Here is a 22,938-nt window from a genome sequence, read left to right on the forward strand (position 1 = left end):
CTGTTCCGTCTTTGCATCGTAGATGTTGGTGAGCTGTGAGAACACAGGGAGGCTGCAGGGTCAGACAGGGCTCACACTGGCAAAGAGCACATTCCCTTGGTCTGAGGGCCTTGGGCTCAGCTCCTGTCCCAGACAGACTGTGGGCCAGCTCAGCCCTTCCTTCTGACTGCGTTACCTTGAACCAGCTCTGACAAACGTGACATTAAACAGTAACAGCAAACCCAGAACCCAGAGAATGCTACCAAAGGATTTTGTTTCCTCAAACTTTGGATGTTTGTCCCAACTGGTCTCTCCTTCTGACAAAAATATCATTATTTTTACTCACTGGTGCTCCTGTTAAAACATGGGCTGAACGCAAATCCTCATCCGGCCCTTTTTCTGGGAAGGTTGCAGGGAAAATCTCTGCTGTTTTAACATTCACAGCTGGGAGGAAACAGAGATTAAAATACGGAAACAATTAATTCCTACAAGGCACTTGTTCACAGTGACCATGTCCCCAATACAACCGTGTTGCAGAACTTCAGAACCCATCACGCGCTGTTGTATTGCTCAGACCCCTGAGCCTGCAATAGCACATTTCTACTCCATTTCCTTTGACAGCATTTCACTAGTCCACAGATGCATGAACTAATTAGAAGAAACACTGAATAATCAATAAGAAGGTTGAATTTGAAGCAGAAATTTAGTGCAGTAGCTTGATATTGATAAAATCATAACTGCAGTTAAAGGAAAAAAAATCTGCTTGCCTTTGTACACAGCCCCTCCTACATGTGCAACTGTGCTACCACAAGACAAGTATTTCTACCTTCGCCTCTGACAGCAGCTTGTAACTTTTAGGATGGACTTCAGCCAGTCATTAACTATGAGCCCATTTACCACTGGAATCTGAAAAGCAACCCAGTTACAAAATTATAATTAAATTCTAATTTACTCACCTATTCCATAAATGATTGGAAAGTGAATATCTTGTTCTTCTCTATCATTTAGTTCTATAAGGAAAAAAAAAAGAAATCAACTTGTAGGACTTTGGATTGTTCTGCACACAGCATTCAATTTAGTTGTTCTCTGATAATATACAACAGATCTGAAGTTGTAAAGACAGAAAAAAACCAAGGAAGCCTAAAAGAAATATGGAAAAGAAGGTGCAGGTGCAGGTCTGCTTGGGGCCTGGAGCAGAGCTGTCTCCAAACAGAACAGCTGGCTCCAGCCAACTGCCCCCCACTTCTGCATGGGCAATTTAGAGGGAACACAATGCAAAATGACCGCGATGCCAGGTTTCCAAGATGTAAGTCACCAACAGCACTGTCACGGAAAGAAGATGGAAATATGACCTCAACATGATATAAAGGAAAGGAAATAACTTCCTCTAAAGTGACATCACACACTATGAACTAACTGAAAGAGTTGACGAGTTCACTGGACCCTGCAGGGAGGCAGGTCCAGCAGCCCAGCAGAGCAAAGGTCTGCAAGTGCCCTTCTCAATTGTCTCATAAGATCTCCACAGGTACAGAGCCTGTTCCACAGGGCAAATGTGCCAAAATAACCTGGCCAGGATCACGAGTGGCTCTGCTATTGGCTGCAGTGCAGCAGAACTTGGTAAGGAGAGAATCCTGCTGCGCTGGCTCTCTGCCATCACCACACACACCGAGCACAAGAAAACTAACAATTACAAACGGTTATGGAGGACTTGTGCTGGTCTGTCTTACAGGACAGATAAAAAGCCATGAAAAGACCTCTGCCCTTTGATTTCAGTAGCTAAAGGTACTTCAAAACCCAAGGAAAGATTTTCTTACCTGTTACACAGAAGGTCACTAAGTGAACATCATCTGGCTGGAGATCGAACGCTCCTATGGCAACAAGGACAGTGCAAACTGTGAGTGAGGGTGGCAGGGCTGGGCTGGGTGGGCACTGCAGTGGTGGGCACACACCTAAACCACTGCTCCTGGGGAGGGCACAGCAAACAGCCTTTTGCATGTTTGCTTCAAACTAACAGCAATTTACAGAGAGCAGCCATTTGTAATAGCAAAAACGTGCTAAAAAAAGTGTTGTGCCACTCACTGCTTTTAGTGACACTGGTTTAGCTCTGGCATCACACCAGCTCTGATTTAGTTCACTATACACATTAGGCAGCTTATATTTAAATGTTTTTTCCTAAAATGTTACATATATAGCAAGCAAACCCAGTCTTTCACTAGGTGTAAATTAAATCTGCCTTTCACCATCTTAAACTCCAAGAAAAAATTCCTGTTTTTTCCAAAGTTCTGACAGCAATACAACATGATTGATTCAAATTGTAACTTGATGTGTGAGAATCAGAAGGTTGAAAAAATAAGTTAACCAAAATACCTTTTTCTGTACAGAACTCTCATATAACATAGACCAGGTGTAACAGCCATGAGGCTGCAGCCCAGGGCCTTTGCTGGTTCCGTTTTCCTTTTTGTTTATCCCCTTAAACACCTCCCTCCAATCCTGACACCTGCCCCATCCCTCCTCCCTCCCCATTCCAGTGGGGCTGAAGCCTCTCCAAACTCAAAGTGCTCAGCACAAGGCAGAGCACTTGCAGGTAGGCAGGTACTTTATGTTTGCAATCTGTTAGTAAAGCACTGCCATCACTACTCTGGACTGTGGATTTTATAAACAGAACTGACATTTTTCATCAGGCAATTCCAAACAATAATTAAATTTTACCTCATCTCATTAAGTATGAACTGAATGATAATTAATGAAGTCACCCACACTCACAGATTTGGAGAGTGTCACCACTTGCCCAAGATCACACAGGGGATCAGGAGTCAAGCCCAGCTGAATTGTGCCCCAGCTCTCCACAGCAGAACATGAGCCAGGAGGAAATGACCATTTCAGACCCTGCATCCCACACACTGCCCAGGGAGCAGCCCCAGCAGCCCAACCCTCTCCACACCAAGTTTTCAGGCACAGAAAAACACCCTTCAAAATGAATCCACGTTTCTTTCCAGTAAATGACTGGGGACTCAGATTACAAACAAACTTTACCCACATCCAGCCAGAACTATTGTTTTTGGACATGAGAGTGGAAAAAAAGTGAACTTACTAAGAAGCTGATTAGTAAGTTTTTGTGATAACTGCCTATCATCATTGAAACCTCCAACTAGGTGCACTTCCAGCCTAACAGAGATGGAATAACAGGAAACAGCAATTAAAAAGACATCTCAAAATGAATAGCTTTACAAAATAATCCCCAGCCCAAACTGCAAAGCAATCATTAGAGAAGCCTTATTACAATCACATGCACCAAGCTGGTTTGCATTGCACAGCAAGTTATGGTAACTCCATTCTCAACACTTGAGAGATCATAAGGAAATGGCACAGAACAAAAGCTTTAAGAGGCATTACATACATGCAATTCTAACCCAGGGGTATCTCTGATAGTCAGCATGGAACTTTGTAACCACCTTTCAGTTCCCAAAAAGGGTTAACTAAACATGGATTTTTGTTCCCATGACCCCCTCACAACTATTCTGGACCATGCAGCAGGGTTCTTCTCTGAGAAGTGTCTATGTAAAGACAAGTCCTTACAAATCATGAGTTTTAGAGATCACACCTTCTAAGTTCATTTAGTTTTTGTTCTTACCAAACTGCAGGGTCAAAAACCTCCACATCCAGAAAGAATCTTGTGTGCTGAATTTCATTTCAGAGCTTTTTAACCATTGTCCTGTCCCACATATCCCTTTTTTCTTTTTTTTTTTTTTAATGTGGACTTAGAAAAATCCCAGATGGATTCTCAGATACCAAAAAGAATGTACAAAATTAACACTCTGGAAAGAAAAATATAAACTAAAAAAACCAGTTATTTGGAAAATTTTGCACATCTGAAACAAAAGTTAACTGGGAAACAATAAACTAACCTCTCAGTGGTTCTACAGAGACACCATTCAGAACAGAATCGTGCTTTAAACGACTGCTAAAAACAGCCCTAAAATCATCACCAAGGAAATAATTTTCACTTTACATGTGGTTGCTGATTAAGAGAAGTTTCCTGCACCATGACCTTGCCTAAACCCCATATAATCACACAAAAATTCCCTTCTGTATAAGCTGCAGCAGCCTTTGTGCAAAGCAGTACACAAGAAAGGAGCAGAGCTGACCTGCCACAGCCCGTGGTGTTTGAGAGAGACTTTACTGAACTCATGATGAGCGACACCTCGGCCTCTGTGTCCGACCCGTCACAGTGTGTCAGGCAGGTGGCTCCGCTGCCTGGGGAAGGCACCAGAAGACAGTGACTTAGTGACTATTTTGTTAACAGTAACACTTTACCCTGCTGCACTATGGTAAGAGCTGCACCCACCACCACCAGCCTTCCTCTTGGGACAACAGCCTCTGGCAGAGGACACGGGCTCACTGAATGAGGCAACAGCCTCTGCATGTGCCCATTGTAGAACCACAGCTCATGTCAGGGGTACAAGAGCCCTCCAAGCAGGACTAGGACCCATCTCTAACGTCAGAGACCCAGGCATGTAATGAGGATCTTCCCACAAATCCCACCTCCGTAATTTCCAAACCCCGCTCCCGCACTGCTGAGCACAGCCCAGGGCTGCAGTGCCACTGCCACGGCCACAGGGGCAGGGCAGGTTAAACATCTGCTCACTGAGCAACACTGAGCCTCTGACACCAAACACACCCCCTCTTCCAACAAGTAGTTTAGTTAACATTTATGTGACTTTTGGAGATTCAGGTTTACACAAATGTAACTGCAGTTTATTTTATTAATGCCACATAAACCAATACTAATTCCTTACTTCAGGGGGACAGGTTTTGTTCTGAACATCCTTTAAGGATACCTGTGTGTCGGAGCACAACTATGTGGCAGGTAGTTGCATCATCTGATCCAAGAATAGAAACAGAACCTATTTTAAAGGAGAGAAACACCATAAGAACTCCCTTCACACAATCACTGCTTCAGTAGAAGAGCAAATGTTTATGTTCCTACACACCATCTTTGGGGGTGGTCACTGCAAACTCTCTCTGCTGGACATAGAGGAGGCCTTTGGGTTCCACAGTCTGAGCAGGCTGACTTCTCAGAAGCTTTGCCTTTTCCTAAAGATAAATGACAACAGAGACTACAGTGGCTGAATTCTCAGATGTATGCACTGCTTGACAGAAACATCACCTCTGAAAAGCAAAGGGACTCAGGTCAGAGAGAAATGCGTATTTTGGATTATGGTGTATTCTGAATTTTGAGAAGTTTTTGCTTACCTGCCACTGATCAAGTTAATAGTTAAATCCCTTCATTCCACAGACACACAAAGCACTCTTCCCTGTTTCACAGACCATAAAATGGAAGCACAACAAAAAGCATTTGCACTTGGCAAAGATTATACAAGAGACAACACCAGAGCTGATCTTGGAAGTTTAATCAGGACAAGAAACTTTGGAAATGCAGAAGTTTCAGCCTTCTACTGCCACAATCCATAATATTTCCTTAACACTTATCAAAATATCGCTGTCTATTAGCTTGCCTGGTGCAAGGAAAACCCAGATTCCTGGGCTATGACTACTGCAGTGCTTCACCACAGACCCGCTGGGCAGGAAGCGGATTTCCACCCTGGGAGCTCAAAAAACACCTCACAGTCCTATCAGATTTGCCCTGGTTTTCTGCATAAATCCACGTTCTACAAGAAACACCTTTTAATGGCAAACACCTTCCCAACCAGCTCTGCTCAGCGTTCCCGGCTGGCAGTCCACCGCTTGGATAATAACACGTATATAACATTTATACACTGGAAGCGAGGTTAGCACCTTCCCGACAGTGACCGCCTTGCCTTTATCGCCAGTTTTTGTTATTTCGGGCAGACCGGGCCCGGCCGAGGCAGCCCCAGCCCGGCCGCTCCGCTCGCACCCGGGCGGTCACCGCCGAGCCCCTCCCGGGGACACCGATTTTATTGATTTCGGTCCCCCCGTGTGGTCACAGCGGTGCCCGGGGCCGCCCCCGCCCCGCCCGGCCGCGGGTTCACGCCCCGGGGCCCCTTCGCTCACCTCGAGGTGCGGGTGTGCGCGGATCATGTCCCCCGTGGGCCGGGACAGGTCCACCCGCGCTCCGTTAACCAGCAGCGGCATCTCGGCGAGCGCCAGGCCGGGCCCGGAGGCGGCTCCGCGCTCCCTCCTCAGGCCGCGCCGGGCGGCGCCGCGCGGGGCGCTGGGAAAGCGGGGCGGTGGCACCGGCACCGACCGGGGATCGGCAGGGATCGGCACCACCCGGAGCTCGGCCCCGGCCCCACTCGGGGCCCGGCAGGGATCGGCACCGCCCGGAGCTCGGCAGGGATCGGCACCGACCGGAGCTCGGCAGGGATCGGCACCGACCGGAGCTCGGCAGGGATCGGCACCGACCGGAGCTCGGCAGGGACCGACACCGCCCGGAGCTCGGCCCCGGCCCCGCCCGGGGCTCGGCGGGGTCTGAGGCGAACTCGGAAACGCGCCCGGGCTCGGCCCCGCCTGAAGATTTAACCCGGTAACCTCACAGAAATCCGCCCCTTCTCCCGTCACTGCGGGGTCACCCGTAGGTTACGGTATGAAACCGGTTTGGTAATAACAGCGATAAAGCCCCGAATTCACAAATCACAGAATCAATTAGGTTGGAAAAGACTTCTGAGATCGCCGAGTCCAACCTCTGGCCGAACACCGCCGTGTCAGTCAGGCCATGGCACTCAGTGCCAAGTCCAGTCTTTCCTTGAACATTTCCAGGGACGGTGCCTCCACCTCCTCCCTGCGCAGCCCATTCCAATGTCTAATCGCCCTCTCTGGGAAGAAATTCTTCCTAATGTCCAACCTAAAACTCCCCTGACGCAGCCTAAGACTGTCCTCTTGTCCTATCACAGTTGACTGGGAGAAGAGACCGACCCTCACACCACCATCCTCCACTCCAGCAATCACAAAATTAGGTTTTCAGACAATCCCAAAGACGACCGTTTTTCCTTTAAGACCAGGGATTTTTCCTCCAGTTGTCTGTGTAAGACAGCAAGAAAGACCACTGTGGTAGCAGCAGTTAATTCACTCTGCAGGGAAGAGTGGACAGCCAGGCACCAGGACTGTCCACGACCCACAGAAAACCCCCAGCTCGACCTTTCCATCCACTTTCACAAAAGTAAACTGTCCCTGGAAGTGTTCCAGGCCAGGCTGGAGCAACCTGAAGTGTCCCTGCAGGGGGTTGGAACTAAATGATCTTTAAGGTCCCTTTCAACCCAGGCCATTCAATGATTCTGTAGCAGACACTTTCTTCAAAAGGTACACTGAATCTCTCAGATGACATGAATTCCACCTCCAAATCAGCATTCCTTTCACTGGTATTTACAAAGTCTCTTTAGCAAAATGCCAGCACCTGCCAGCACACCTGCCTGCACTTAGACTGAGCAAAGCACAACTGGCACAGCTGAGGGTCCAGAAACACTTCAACAAGTGAAAACTGCAATTTCAGTACAGACAGTTCAATGTCTGCATACTTTTTGACATTATACTACAGTTACAGGGATTTTTTTTTGTTGTTTTTAATGAGACATGGAAGCTCCTGAATCACATACCTGGTATTAAAGCTGCAGAAGTTTTAGCCTCATTTTGGAAGAAGCAGCTGAAAGGCATATTTGAAATTATGTTTTTCTTGCTGTTCATCTGTGAAGGGTTCTTGCATGCCAGGAGAAAATGCAATTATTTCAGATGGAAATCTATTGTTTATTACTCAGGACTGACAATAGAGAGGACTAAAATTAAACACAAAAACTCAGTTTATACAATGATGAACAGATTCACTGATGCACTTTGCATTTCTGCAGTCTGTCAGAACTAACACCCTGGCTTTGAGAAGCCAGGCTACACAAAGAGCACCTCAGTTACATACAGAAATGGGGTTTTCTCAAATGTGTAAGTATTGCACTGTTGGCATCACTCTTTATTGGTTCTAAATAAAAATGTTGTCTTGAAAGCCTCCAAGTTCAGATTCTAAAGAAGGGCAATTAGAGTTTAGTCCAAATGCATAAAATTTTCAACTCAATGTTACACAAATAGCATTTTTCCCCCACTGTTTATATTTTTACTTAAATCTAAAAGCCAGCAACCATGAAAAGACAAGAAACTTCAGCAGAGAAACTCAACAGTGACTGACACATGGACAACACAAGGACACCACTGACACCACTTTCTTTCCACAAGGGAAGATTTTTTTTTTTCCTATTTTCAGCATTCACATATAAACTTCAAATCCTGCAAATAAATACCTGTCTCATAGTGCTTCATAAGCACTCCAGAGAAAACTATCTACAAATAATACAGTCAGCTACTCCCTCATTTTCAACACTTCCAACATTCATCACTTTTACATGTCTGAACTTTCATAGCTGGGAAAGGTGCGTGTCAGCTACGGATTTAAGGAACATTAGTGCTTACTGTCTGAGTACACTCCACTATCAAGTGGCTTCACCAAATACTGTTCTATAGACAGGAAAAGCCTAAGAGTTGTGTGTAGAAGAACCACTGTCAGACTGGTTCATGGCCTGCCTATCGAGGGATCACACCTTTACTTTGAAACCAACTCGAGTCGTCAGAGTAGAGTCTGAACACTGACAGGGAATTCTGGCCCCCACACAAATCAGCAGGAAGAAATACCAGAATTTCACCTCTGATATATAAAACCTTGTAGAGAAACATTAGTAAACAAAGTTTTTAAGAGTCAGGAAAAACTATAAAAAAAAAAAAATCCCTTCGAAGTCATAAAAACCATTTCAATGTGAAATTTGCAAAGTATCACCCTATTTATTCTCTAAGCTTTTCTAGCAACATATGACTCTACTATAACATATCTGTAGAAATCTGATGATTAAGAAATAATAATTCTTCTCAAATGTAGTTACTTAAAACATTTGCCAGTTTGGAAATTTGAGCTAAAGTCTCTGTAAAAAGAGTGAAACATTGCACACAAGTTTTCAGCCTTCTCACTTCTGACGCCCCGTGTCACGGAGGGAACGGCACGAAACAGTCTGGAGGGGAGCCAATGCTGCTCACGGGGCTCCGGGTGCTGGACTCGTAGGAATTTGGAGCAATTCCAACCACACCATCATTTTGAGGGGTTTCTCCTTTCAAGAAGTCATCATCTTCATCTTCAGAAGTACCCTGAATAAATTCAAAAGGATCAGAGGCCTGGATTTACACTGCGATTGTCCTGACCAGCTAGAAAGGTAAGAGAATTAGATGTACTCTCATTGTGAAATATGGGAACTAAATCACATCTAGAGTGGATTTCCCAGTGACGTCATTGTGTCCATATTCTGGGAGTGTTCATAAAGCTTTCACAGGGGTCCTGTGCTGCAGGAAGAGGGGAAAAGTGCTGAGATCAATTCTTAAAGCTTCCAAATTTCAATCACAGTTTAGTGTATTCATGGCTACTTTAAAAAAAAAATCCTGCAATAGAAGGAGCTGACAGAGATTTGGAAAAAGCTAAACTGTGTTTTCATCAGGAAATATTAGAAAGATTACCTTTTTAATGGGTTTCTTTAGATTCTCAAGATCTTCAGCACTCAGCTCTTCCCAGAACTGATAAAGAGGATCAATGGTCTTCTTTGATCTGAGAGAGGAATCACAACACAGAATGAGTTAATATATTCAGTAGAAGTTATATATATTTCATTTTAAGAATACAATATAAAATGCTTTGACATTTTGATAGCCCTCTCTAGGATTTTACAAACTACTCAATTAATCCCTATATAATCCTCAATTAATCCCATGAAAAAATACCTCCATTTTGCTGATAGGTATAAATCACAAAGGTTTGCTCGAGGACTTCTGGTACAGTCATGTCTCCTAACTGGGTATTTTTGACAGCTGCTCTATGCTTGCAAAAAAAGCCTAATTTTCTTCCAAAAATTTAAATATTATAGAAACAACTTTATTAATAGTATTCTTTTGTTGTTATATGAATATTATTAGTAGTCTTCCTTCTGTGGAGATGGATTTTTTTTTTTGAGACAATAAAAAGCCAGAATGTTGCCCTCTACCATAAAAAGAAAGGTATTTTAAATAAGCTGAAGTCACCAATCAAGAAGCAATATACTGACAGTGCAAAAAACCCAAAACAAAATGACAAAAAAAGGACACGTCACCACCATGGTTCCGACAAAACATGATTTAGGCTAACATGACATTTTAGAGGCTGCTTACAACAAAGAAAAACTAAAAATCACCAAACATATTAACTAGACCTTCCAGGAAAATGGATCCTGTTCCTTTTTCATTGCTATCTGTCACAGGAGGGGTAAATTTCAATTCAAACCTTTGACAATCTCTGGTTAAAATATGTAATATGAGAGGTACTAAAGATCAGTGAGGAAAGTGAACTGCAGAAACACCGACAGTTTCCTACAGTTTTTATTCATTATTTCCTGCCAGGCAGAAACAAGTTGTTTATTTTTAAGGCATACCTTTTGAGGATGTAGGGATCAAAGGGGAAGAAGCTGTCCAGTGGGTTAGTGCACGTCTGCACAAGGTCACCCCCAGTGCCGCTCCGAACAACTGGGATGAACTGCCTGTTGTTCCTCTCAATAATGGTGTAGCAGAACACCAGCTGGTATTTCCTTTAAAAAAGGTAATAAAGAAAAGGTAACTTCTAGCACACCTAAAGCAAGGATTTCAGATGGTATTAAAATACAAAGTTATTTTTTAACAAACATCACTTCTACCTTCCATTTTCCAGGTGATACTAGGTATTCTCAAGATAGTTACAAGCTAAGGTTCTCTCTTCCTCTATACTCATATGAACTTTACTCTGAGTAGAATCACACTGGCTCCAACACAAAGCAATGACAGTGCTGCAGGCTTTCATTAAAACTGAACCAGAAATAAACTTATCACACCTGGAACATGGGCACTGTTATGTCTTAGATGATATTCAATACTGTGCCTATCAAAATCCATGTTCTAAGTACTGTGCTGATTTCAGATACACACCAAGATCTGAAGCTGAAACTGAAATAAGTGAGTAGGTACCTGGTAATAGCAGCAAACAAGTTGACAACAGAAGGGATACAAATCTTCAGGGGGTTGAGCTGACACATGACAATGCGCTCGAAATTTAAACTCTGCAGATATGACAGGCCTTGAAAATAAGAACAATTGACAAATACAGGTTAATATCATACAAGCTGAACTTAATTTCTAACAATTTCCAGTGTGACAAGCCTGCACCCTGCACAACACTGCAGGAGCACATCCTAGGATGCTCTCTCCCAGAGGAGATCTGGCCCACAGCTTGTTCAGCAGAGAAGTTACTCAAGTAACAATAACCTGCCACAGATGAGGGACCCTCCTAAGACACACACTAAATTTGCACACCCATTAGAAGCACTGACAGAGGCAGAGTCATCAATACAGATTATTAACTGAAGCCATGCTGGTTTTCTACAGTTATCAGCATAGTTTTCAATAGAGGGGGGAAAAAGATCACTTAGCTTGGTAGTCCAACATATGTACAAGCCATAAAATTTTCCTAAAAGCACAACAACATAAACTTGCCACCAGATACTTGACTGAACTGACCATTACAAAACACACCAACAGTAAAACTTGCAAATGAATCCTTTCAAACCGAATATACTCACCTTTCCTTAAGTTTCCATCCAAAAGTTGTTTATGACGGAAAATAAGTGTATAGAACACAGCCTGACATGTAGAATAAAATGGCCCATGGAGAGCTACATCACAGTAGGCATTAGCTCCTGTATCCTGATTATCAATGTATTTATGCATCCAGTTCACCAGAAGATCCAGACATGCTTTTACTGTGCTACAGTGGAGGAAGGAGGGAAAAAAGAAGTGTAAAGACATTCCCTGAAATGGTGCAGAAAAGCTGTTAAACAAGTATTCAAGGATCTCAGTGGTTATAAAAACATCAGTGAGAAAATGTCATTGAAAAAAATGAGATTGTGTTACGAGCTTTCTCCTTTATCTCAGCATAGACTGAATCAATCAGCAGTCAGTGACAGCAAAAGATGCCAGAAGAGATCAATCCATGAACACATGTTGTATGTGAACACACAATAAACAATCAGAATCCCGGGCTACAGGTAGTACAGAAAGAGATGCCACCCATGTCCACCAGGTAATTCCAAAATCCAACTAACTTCAATGTTAAAGTCACTGTGCCCACCCACAAAAGAAAGACATTTTCACCAATCTGCTTGAGTATTTTAATATACCTGCATCAAAATACTAGAACACCTGTTTTCTGTCCCAGAGTCTGTATAAAATGCCACATATTGGGCACTAAAAATATCTGCTTCTGAACATCAGATACACCAGGAATCCATGGCTCTGCCTGAAGTCAACACAACCTACCCATGCTCAGCACTTCTTGGTAAGTGAAGCCTTAAAGAGCAAGCCATGAATCCCAGCAATCATTAGTCTGCATCCTGTACATGCAAAACTTTCCAGAAAGTTCAAACCAATACTGAAACAGTATTGCTGAAAGGACACACAAGCCCCTTGATTCAGGCTTGCTGGCAAAGCAGTGGGAATAGCAGACCAACACTGTGTGTGCATTCTGTGGATTCTGCTCAGCAATCAGCACAAAATGTTTGGTTCTGCTCATGTATCAAAACAACTTACACAACTGGAATAAATTTAGCTCTTGCCAAGAAGCTGCCAATGTAACTTCCAGCAGTCTGCCTGATCACTGAAGGATTGTTTGGATCCTGCAGTTTTTTCCAAAGATGGTCTAAAAACGCCTCAGCCAACCCCTGGAAAAAGATACACAGAAATTGTGATATTATACTGATAACACTATTTAAATAATAGATTCCTAATATTCAATTTCCATAATTTCTATAACCAAAAAGTTAAAAAAATCTACCTATAACTGTAGTAAATAACAATTCCTATATATGGTGAAAAAGCACTCACTTCTGTGTCTCTTTCTATAATACTCAGTTGTAAAAAGCAAGGGGAAGAAGTCTAGGAAAGAATCGGGAAAAGATACACCAGAAGTGTTTAAAAGCAAGTGTGAGAAGAAGGTAAACACAAAATGATTGTTCACCAAGTCTTGTAGCAAAAGCAATCAGGGACATCCAAGGAAAACATCAGGAAAAAGAATTTAGAGAACAAAAGTGATTCTTAACCTTAAATGTTATATTGTGGAAGTTTTTGCCACACAAGTTTGTGATGCCAAAAATTCACATCCTTACAAAAAGCATAATATCATGAGATACTTTCTCCTTGAATTTGTCCAAATGTTACCACCATCAGAGACAGGACAGTAGTTTAACTGGCCTTTTAGCTACTTTCATGTGAAAAGCATGTGTGTTCTTATTTTTATGTGTAAAAGAAAGAACAAGTTTGTTGACAGAGATGAGAAAATGAGGGGAGAAACAACAAACAGCAGACACGACTTTCAAATATTAGATCTAACAGGACAGTTATCTTTAAGAGAGTTTTGAGATGCTGAAGAAACGTGCTGGAGCACCATGCCTTGGGTGCAGAAGCCCAACTCACTCTTGTAAAAGGGCTCCATTTTAACCACATTTGCTTAGATTCCATCTGTGTGCAGTTTATGGACAACACGAGAAGAGCAACAGCAGAAAGAAAAACTTCAGGAATGAATTAATAGAGAAGGAAAAGAAAACAAAGATACTAATGATCCTCATGTACTTGCTATCTTCAGACTGGAATTACAGCAGAAAACAACTATTTTATGTATAAAAAAAAAGCCAAAACAAGGATGCAGAAATGACAGAGGACACTGCACTTCAAAACCAGCTTTTACTCACCAATTTAAAGCTGCAGATGTAAAACATGAAATACTGTACATGACATGAAGCATGAGTTGGTAAAATGAGCTTGTCAAAAACAGAAACCAGATCCCGATACAAGTCCTTTGTGTTGCTGATATTGAGTTTGCCTACACAACAAAGAAACACAACAAAATGAGACATTTCAGGGTTTTTTTCTATCCTCGTGCTGCAAAAGTGGTAATTGTATCTTTTTACACCAGTAAGAAGTATGTAAAGAAACACTGTCAAACTAACTTTTCAGCTTATCTGACATCTAAAAAATACTTATAGTAAGACTTTCCAAGTCTTCAGTTCTATTGCTTTTTAAGGTGTTGTATATGAAGAATAGCTCTGTGTGTGCACACACATATAAAACTGGTAGGAAAAAACCCACCAATAAATAAATCATCTGACTTACATGGAGAAGATACAGTAAAATGGTTTCTAAATATTCTGTTTTAAATATATAAATCTAAGGAATTCAAGCCCTTAATACATACCAGTATAAGACAATTCTTTCTTTTTCCTAACACAAAGCCTTGCTGTAGCAATTCTGACTGAGTGATGTGTCTGCTTGTTTTGATCTGCTTCCAGTCCTTGTACTGTTGAAAGGATCCATAATTCTAGCACTCAAGTAGAGCAGATGATAAAACACTTATACCCTGTCACAGTTTGGATACTGTATCATATTTATGGAATTGGAATGTCTCCAGCTGAGGACTAAACCTTTAAAGTCACAACTGTACCAGTAACACTGGGCAGAGGCAGGAATGTGGACTAGAGCCTGCTGCTGGCAGAATTCTGCTCTACCTTGCAGCAGCAGAAAGCAAGAACTCCTCATTTGTGTTTCTTACTTGTTAGCAAAACAATAAATTTGGGTATAGTTCTAGTGTTCTTACCATCCACGTGGCAAACATCTTTAATGTAGGAAAACAGGATGGTCATCAGGATGTCGAGGCGCTCTGCAAGGGGATGGGCCATTCTCTCACTGCTGGAAGAAACAACTTTGTTTCCTTTTCTTTCTTCATCTTCCTCCTGGTAGATAAAAATGGCACAAGCAGCTTTTATATGTACAACATCAGAGAGACAGCAATTACAGGAAAAGTGAAACAAAAGTTCTCTTTCAGTGATATGCTAAAGTTTCATGTTTTTCTTAGAAGAGCAGTATCTAATTACACAGTATGAGCAAATCTTTGTGAACTAAGCCAAGCACCATGAATTCTTTAACTAGCTTTATGCAGAGCTGCTTGTGCTTTTACATAATGAAATCCATTCACTGCATGTATTTACATGAATACAGTCAATAGCTGACAACACATTAATCATTTGTTATCTGTTCAGGTTTCAAGAGCTGTGTGCAGTGCAGTAACAACAAATCAATAATGAAATCCTACACTTAGTTCACAGCCACCTCAGAAGTGAAAATTTTACTAGAGAAAAATAGAATTTTGGTAGAACAAGATAACCAACCATGTCAAAAAGTCCCTCCTCTGTAGATTTCTCCTCACTACCAGAGTTATTAGCAGTTTCTTCAGCATCTTCAATATCTTGCTGTGGAGTGCTAACCTACAGTTGTAAACAAGAAATTAATTTTTATTAAACCATGATAATATAAAACTTTTTTTTTTTAATTACTCACATAAAGGAAATGACAACATGAGTAAGTTCTTGACTAGATTTTGTCCTGGACTAAATAAACATTTTAAAAGGAAATGATATGCCATACACAAATGCACACTCCAAAGCCCCCTGAAACTCTACCTGCCAAATATAAGCTCTCCCCAGACTGTTTATATGCTGAGGTAAAAAGCCTTGATCATTTACAGTGATTTACAGTGTCTTTTTTAAGATGGTAAATCCTTTTACTTCAAAGAGATGATATGATCACTCAACCATACAAAGAGAAGCACATTCTCTGCATATCAGCACTGATCACCACAAAGCAGTTGTTCTGACTCTGGCAGGGACATTCCAGCAGGACTCATAGTACACACCATACAGTTCCAATGGCAGCATCTTAAGGCTGGCAATGGAGTCTAAATTTGGCTGGTTTTACACACATTATCACAAGCACTACTGCAGCAGATTTTTTGTCGAGCTTAAAACTGAAGTGTATTTTATTTCCTACTCTGTATTTTAACACCAAGCATCCACAAAAGGTAACACAGAACAAACTCACATCCAACTTTAGCAGCTTTTCAACAATAAGCTCCAGAATTTGAAGCCTCAGAGTTGGAAGGTACACCGTAACTCGTAGTAGGTTATGAACATAACATTCCTGTAACACAAAATTAATTGGTATCTGTAATAATGTCAACACAAAGTCTAATTTCTGCCAAGGACTTTTAGAAAGCAAGTTTCTTAATTTATTATCTAAAGACCCAGAAATAGCTTTAAACAGATTGTATTCAATCTAGAATAACTTAATGTATAAACATCAACTTTCAATTAACTACTTAATCTATTACTGCCACACAAATTTTCCAAACTACCTCTAGATAGAGTGTGAATATTCTATAAGAAAGTTATTTCCATAGGAGTTTGTCTAAACTTTCTGTAGGAAAATGAAGCCTATTCCCCACTACATCTAGAACCAGCTATACTAGAACTGCTTAAAGTGAGACTGAATACATCTTTATTTCAGATTATTATAATATACCAGCAACAATTCTGAATTCCACAGGTCTGCCTCCTCAGTCATTCTGACTATGAATCAAGCAGATTAACAGACAAGTTTTGTGAGCATGCATGGGCCCCCCACGTGTACACAAATATCTACAAAAGACAGTGCTGCAACTTTCACACAGCAGAACTGTCAAGCTGGTACATAAAATCAGGTAAAGCACTACATTTGAGTACATCACAGTCTCTTTGTGAATATGCATTATAACACAACCTTTAATTACATGAGTACATATGATTTTTCCACAGGCCACCTGGCTTGCTCAGTACATAAAATGAGTAGAGATAGTTTAGTGAGAATGTGTACATTGGAAATATTTAACAATGCAAGGACCATATTTTATTACACTTCATTCAAGCCTTGCCCTGAAAATAGTTATGCATTTTTTCATGACTTGTTCCTCATTGAGCTGCTAAGTAAATAAATCTTCTCCTAACACCATAGAAGAGCTATTATACCCCCATTTTACAGACAAGGAACTGATGCTTCAAGTTATTTGGATTAAAACAACAACAACAAAAATAAAAAACCTAGCAAGATACACAATGAACTTTGGGGATTTTTCAGCACTTGATGTGTTCAAAACACAGCTTCAACTGAACTTGGCTGGAGACCAGGGCTCTGCCTTCCTGTAATATGAAGTGCCAATTTATCAAGCTGGAACAAGTAAATGTAAAGATGACACAAGAGCCATACCCTGTCAAAAGTTTCCAGCTTGTTTTTCACCACACATGAGCACTGTACCAAAGCTGTACTAAACAACTTAGGGCTCTACACTACTGGCAGTTTGGATTTCACCCATAACACCCATTGCTTCCTGTCTGCTTATCAAATCCCCTGTTCCCCTGACAAACACCCTCCAGTTTTGATAACAAATGAGACAGGTGTCCTACCCACCTCCTGACTACACAACCCTGAGACTCATCCTCAAAGAGCTCCATCCTGTGCACTGATTAAGAAAGCAGTCCTGTGGAAAAGATATGTAGTTATGTCATTAAAGACTTGCATAATGCTTATGCACAAAGAGCTTCAGTATGCTTGGACAACCTTATACTAAACAGACACAACCACATATATATGATTATTACATATATATTTATATATATAAAAATACTCTCAAAAATCTGCATTCAATGCCACCAAATCAGTTGTAATACTATTTTAGTACATTTATACATTTAAAAAAACAAGTGAACAAGCCGACAAAAATATTCACAGCTCTTACCAGAGTTCTTTCTGATTTATTAATGAAAGGAAAGTATTCCACCAGTATTGGCATGAGAAACTGCGGTGTCCTATAATTAAAAAAAAATAAATAAATCAAATGCAGAAGTTATAGGTTATTACCATGAGAGCATTCCACCAGTTAGTGAATATTACGAAAAAACATGCAAGGAAACTAAGTACTATACTTCCCATCAAGAGAGGAAAAAAATCATCAGTTCAGAAGCTTTAAATCTGCAGGGGAAGGGATACAAAGCCATGGGATTATACACTTACGAAGGAACGTATCTTGCAACAGTTTGCAAAGCTCTGTGGCATGTATTGAAGTTTTCAGAAACGTCTAGAGAAAGAAAAAATATTCTTATGCACTTGTTTACAGAAAACTAAATTAGGAACCAGTAAAAACAGTTCATATCAACTAAACAATTAAAAGATTCCCGAGGAAACCACATTTGCCAAAATGTTCCTTAGGGGGGGATGTACACTGAGGTAAATAAAATGGAAACCAAACAACTCCTAACTATTCTTTGGCTTTGAAACAATCTAGGATAGGGAATATTTTCCTACATATTCTATTCCTACAGATACTGCACCAACAGGAATGTTTTGAAAGTAACAAGGAGTAGGTCAGCACACCACTGATTTGAGTACAAGAAAGACTTTGACTTGGTTATTTAAGGATGTACTCTTTCTTGATGTTTTACTTATAATCTGCTGAATTAATTTTATAAAAAAGGAGCAATACATACTGTATACTTGTTCAGTAAAGGTATTACAGCAGCATATATAAGCCATGCTTCCTTTATACTCACTTTCATCATCGTCATCAGAATCTGAAATGTCCACGTCGTCTTCTCTGATGGTTATCCGAGCTAGCAAAAAAGAGATTATTAGATCAAAACTGTACAGATCTTACAGGTAACGGGTTCAGTGCCAAACACACTGCACTAGAGTCTCCATCAGGACTAAAGCATAAAAATTACCCACAGGACTTTCTAAAAGACTCTTTTATTCACAGAACCAGAAGGCTCTCAGGGACACCTGACATGATCCTCACAGCAGATGTTAGTTTTCTGTACCTAGATTTTAGAAGGCATATTCTAGTGGCCAACACAGATCCTGTTCTGAAGAAGTCTTGGAAATGGATAAACTGTGTAATGTTGTTCCTACTAAAAAACTATCTATATCACAATTCAACAGAGAAAAAAAAACCCCAACGACTCAGTAATTAATTGTCATGTCATACTTACAGAGAATTTATCTGGGGAAGACATTCTGATAAGCAAACAAAGAGGAGAAAAGTAACTTACGGGGGACAAACTGTGACACGATCATCCGGAGGCACGGCCTGAGATGGACAGTCTGTGCTGACACCAGATTGCCAAGAAAACCCAGATATTCTTCCACTACCTCTCGGCTCCTTCTCAACCATGGCAGCTTCTGAAAGTAAGCAAAGATCCAAGATGTCAGAGAAAGATGTTTTGAGTACTAAACTCTTAATCTTTCCATGTAGCAAACCGATATTTACCAGCAAAATGTTGACCAGTTGTTCAAGCTCTTTGGTCAAATACGCAACAGAAGTTCGAAATTCATGGAGCCAATTAATGATCTGGGCATCCTTCAAATAAGCAGAAAAAATAAGATAACTATTCCAATAAACAGTATTACCTATTAGTAGAAAATAACAAAATCCTTAAAAGTCAAATATTAAGATTGTAAATAGAAATCGTTTCACATTAATATGTGAGGAAATTCTTTGTGTCCTCAACAATGGAAGTTCTTGAATGCAGGAATATGTGCAAACTGACTCCTAAACCAACAGCCTGCCTGGAAGGCTTCAGCTGCAGACTGAGCAAGGCATGAAACCTCACTCACACAGAAAATACTTTAAAAAAATGGCATTCAATCTTCTTTTTCTTTTTTTATCCTCTAGTTTAAGCAGAAGGGACATTCAAGTCTTGAAATGATACTGAAACAGTAGAAAATCCGCTGACTTTGCCTGTATGCTCCAAAAGGTCTGCTAAAAACATTTTACAGAATGTCCTCTTTTAGACAGAAAAGGAACTCCCTATAGCACGGTGCTTCCTGCAGCATCCTGTTCACTGTTTTGTGGTTTAATTAAAAGGGAAAAAAAAGGACAGCAAATGTGGAGAGTACTTGCAGCTGTACAGAAAGGCTGTAAAACAATATTTCTGGGTATAACTACTAAACGTATATGTATATTACTACCTAATTCAACAAGTTCTTAGTGAGAACAGAAGGTAAAATTTGGTGCAACTTAAAGTGAGAAGACATGGTTTGATCTACAGAAGTAGCTCTAAAATCAAGGCTCAGTGACAGAAAGATGGTATCTGGATCAAGGACAGACTCAAAGGTTTCTCCCTCTAGAGCAGAGAGTCATTAAGTATGAGACGCCATTTACAGAGATCCTGCATATATGTATGTGTATAAATAGACAATTGCTTTTTTTCACATTTAGAGTTTTAATTCTGAAAGTTTCCACAGAGCAAAAAGCTAGCAAATGCACCTAATGTTTAAAGCAAAGGATTTGTGTAAGCACCAGAATGACTTGTCTGATGATTACACTCAGACAGACGAACTTGAAATCATCAGACTCCTGACTGTGAAAACTCTTACCTTTATGTCTGGATCTGACAGCTGATGCTTCAACAACTCAAAATCTGTGGTATCACCCTAGCAAGGGAAACAAAAATATTCATTTTTTTCCAGCAAAATATACCCATTTCATCAACATATCTGAACAACCTATTATTGCTGAACATTAAGAACACAATTAAGAACATTATGTCCATTAAGAACACAAGCAAGGGAGAGACAGCTCAAGGAAGGCTGAGGCAGCAGTAACAGGGTGCTGAAAGACAACCGAGGGTTGGCTCACGTTCAGCTCACAGCCGGGATCCCCGTGCACCCTTTGGCGTAAGCCCGGCTTCACACCCACCCAGGCTGACTCACGGGGGAAACCTTTCCACCGCGTTCAGGTTTTTTCCCCAAGCCTTCACCCACGGTGTCGTGTAAGGCGAAACGAGTGTTCGCCCTGAATGACCCGCAGGACCCAGCGCGGGCAGCCCGGACGCAAGGGAGGCACCCGCGGAGCCGCACTCACTCACCTTCTCGTACTTGAGCAGGATCTCGGTGAGGGTCCCCCCGAACCGCACCGTCTTCCTGGGCGGGGAGCTGATGAACTCGTCCCCTCCCAGCATGGCCACGGCCCCGCGCCTGCGGGACGGGGAACGGCGTGAGCACCGCCCGCACCCCCCGGCCCCTCCTCAGCAGGAGGAGCCCCTCGCCCCGCTCCCGAGGGTCTCCCCCCCGGTGTCCCCCTTGCCTTGCGGTGGCACCGCGCCCGCCGCTACCGGGGCCCGGGGCACCGCACCCCGCGCCGCTCCCCGCCCCGCCACATGCCGCTGCCGGGCGGAAAAGGCAGCGCGGGGCGGCGGAAACGCCGAGCGCTCCGCCCCTCGCACCACAGAGAGCCGGGACACGGAGCGGCTCCACAGAGCGCCGGGACACGGAGCGGCTCCACCGAGCGGCGGGAGGGAGCGCCGGGATGGAGCGCCGGGATGGGGCGGCCGCGGCTCTGCCCCCGCCCGCTGTGGTGCGGGAGGACCGAGCGAGCCGGGTCATTAACTAACACAAGGGTGAACCCAAATACATGTCTTGCCTTTTACATAACTTCTCACTTGCTGAATTTCACATCTTGCATCCACAACTTGCTTCCTGTTTGTCGCCCTGAAGTTGTATCCCAGCTGGATCTTTATAAGCCTCAAGCGCGGAGTTAAAGGAGTCCACGTGCATTTGCAGATGCACGTTAAACTCTTGCAAATCTCTGCTGTCTGCTACCAGCTGCCTCCTCTTGTGAGTGTGGAGGTCTACAAAGGGGGAACACCTTTTTGAAGTGCCTCCTTTCCCGGGTGTCCGAGCGAGGGGCCGCTGCCCCGGCTGGAACAGCTGAACGGGTCCGGAGCGGGCTCTTCTCGCCCCGGTGCGCGGGGATGGAGCCGGGCAGGAGCAGCGGGAAGCTCCACGGACGGCACTGTGGGAGCAGACCCCAGCACTGGAGGGTAACAGGGCGCAGGGAAGCGGAGTTCCAGGTTTATCCACAACGCCACGGTGGAGCGATCCGAAGCCGAGTTTTGGCACAAGCAAGCAATCCCCGGTCCCGCGGGCAGCTCCCCCCGAGCGATGACAGCAGAGGTGACACCAAGGACATGCCAGGACATGCAGGGTTTCCAACTCAAACCTAGCACTGCAGTTCGGAGGGATAAACTAAATGATTCGAACAACTTTAGTTGAGACTAAAGAAGGCCAAGAATCTGGTCTAAACAAAACGGAATTTGACCTTGGGAAGCACTTAAGCATTTGCTAGAACAGAGGCACAGGGACTTTAAGTGAGATTTCTGATGCTTTCATCCTCTCCTTGTAGGCTAGGTCTGTTTTCCTCTCAAAGCATTGTATACACGCACACAAGTACTACTGTTAGAGCCACCTGGATAAGAATGAACAGGGACATGCATCTCCTGTTTAGTTCTTCAGTAACACCCAATCTCCTCAAAATTTACTTTGGTTGAATATGTAACATTTACTTCACCAATTCACACAAACTAGTTCCAGCAACATATGACATTATTTGACCTTAGCCCTCTCAATCAGCTAAACACTTTGGCTTATTCTCTACACAAACTGCTCCTGTAATAATTACCTCCCTTCTAGCAACTCTCACTCCCAAAAGTCACAAACAGATTTTTGTAGGTGTTCATAATAATATAATCTCTCCTTGATGAAGGTGTTCCCATTTAAGTAGACAATATTACCACATGAAAACTTTCTTTGGGTGCAGTCCACGTTTAAAGAGTTTAATAAGCATTTAATCCATCCACATAGAAGTTAGGAGGTTGGTGTTATTCCTTTAGTGGAGTATAGGATGCCATTTTGAGCTGGTTTTAAGGGTTAACCAGATACAAAAGACTCTTGTGTTCACACTCCAGGAAATGGAGTTTGGTTCTTTGTCATTTTGGCCGTGTTTTTAAACAGAATGCAGAGGACTGTCCTTAAAGTCTAAATGAATTCTAGCTGTAGCTCTACAACTCTGTGTTTACACAACAGCAAGCAGTTCTATACATGTACAAGAACTTCTTTCCAGTCAAAAATGTAAAAGTTCTTTGAATGGACTTTGTGCTGCTTTCAGCTACAGCTGATAAGGATATCATGAGACTAAAATAGTGTTAAATA

The 22,938-nt window shown here is 42.2% G+C and overlaps 2 protein-coding genes across 3 annotated transcripts; both read right to left on the bottom strand.

Annotated features, from left to right (window-relative positions):
* Positions 1-259: 259 nt before the first annotated feature.
* Positions 260-6,394, bottom strand: NTAN1 (N-terminal asparagine amidase). Its single transcript, XM_051776955.1, has 8 exons — positions 6,013-6,394; positions 4,971-5,073; positions 4,818-4,883; positions 4,125-4,233; positions 3,071-3,144; positions 1,794-1,847; positions 936-989; positions 260-423 (listed from the first exon to the last, which is right to left on the bottom strand). The coding sequence occupies exons 1-8, from the start codon at positions 6,091-6,093 to the stop codon at positions 260-262; spliced, it is 705 nt and encodes a 234-aa protein (XP_051632915.1). The 5' UTR covers positions 6,094-6,394.
* Positions 6,395-7,674: 1,280 nt separating this feature from the next.
* On the bottom strand, positions 7,675-21,385 carry RRN3 (RRN3 homolog, RNA polymerase I transcription factor). Of its 2 annotated transcripts, none has more exons than XM_051782933.1 (18): positions 21,371-21,385; positions 20,817-20,925; positions 20,326-20,382; positions 19,217-19,306; positions 18,999-19,128; positions 18,501-18,560; positions 17,965-18,028; positions 17,690-17,759; positions 15,961-16,059; positions 15,252-15,347; positions 14,681-14,816; positions 13,779-13,909; positions 12,622-12,752; positions 11,616-11,800; positions 11,005-11,113; positions 10,440-10,592; positions 9,496-9,583; positions 7,675-9,132 (listed from the first exon to the last, which is right to left on the bottom strand). In XM_051782933.1, the coding sequence occupies exons 2-18, from the start codon at positions 20,907-20,909 to the stop codon at positions 8,974-8,976; spliced, it is 1,851 nt and encodes a 616-aa protein (XP_051638893.1). In that variant the 5' UTR covers positions 20,910-20,925; positions 21,371-21,385; the 3' UTR covers positions 7,675-8,973. The 2 variants fall into 2 exon arrangements, with proteins under 2 accessions (XP_051638893.1, XP_051638886.1); XM_051782926.1 differs by lacking the exon at positions 21,371-21,385 and adding an exon at positions 21,035-21,361.
* Between the last annotated feature and the right edge of the window lie 1,553 nt (positions 21,386-22,938).

This window comes from Manacus candei, unplaced genomic scaffold, assembly GCF_025592945.1.
Source record: "Manacus candei isolate 608988 ecotype Guabito, Panama unplaced genomic scaffold, ASM2559294v1 h1tg000002l, whole genome shotgun sequence".
In the NCBI taxonomy this organism is placed as follows: Eukaryota; Metazoa; Chordata; class Aves; order Passeriformes; family Pipridae; genus Manacus; species Manacus candei.

Excerpts from the sequence above, each read along its gene's own strand:
- NTAN1 (XM_051776955.1), bottom strand. The coding sequence starts at position 6,093 with ATGCCGCTGCTGGTTAACGGAGCGCGGGTGGACCTGTCCCGGCCCACG. Across the intron at positions 990-1,793 it reads AGTGACCTTCTGTGTAACAG|AACTAAATGATAGAGAAGAA; the intron begins GTAAGAAAATCT and ends TTTTCCTTATAG. Across the intron at positions 424-935 it reads TCCAATCATTTATGGAATAG|CTGTGAATGTTAAAACAGCA; the intron begins GTGAGTAAATTA and ends GTTTCCTCCCAG.
- RRN3 (XM_051782926.1), bottom strand. The coding sequence starts at position 21,333 with ATGACCCGGCTCGCTCGGTCCTCCCGCACCACAGCGGGCGGGGGCAGA. Across the intron at positions 19,129-19,216 it reads AACTGGTCAACATTTTGCTG|AAGCTGCCATGGTTGAGAAG; the intron begins GTAAATATCGGT and ends GCTTACTTTCAG. Across the intron at positions 15,348-15,960 it reads AAAAGCTGCTAAAGTTGGAT|GTTAGCACTCCACAGCAAGA; the intron begins GTGAGTTTGTTC and ends TTACAACTGTAG.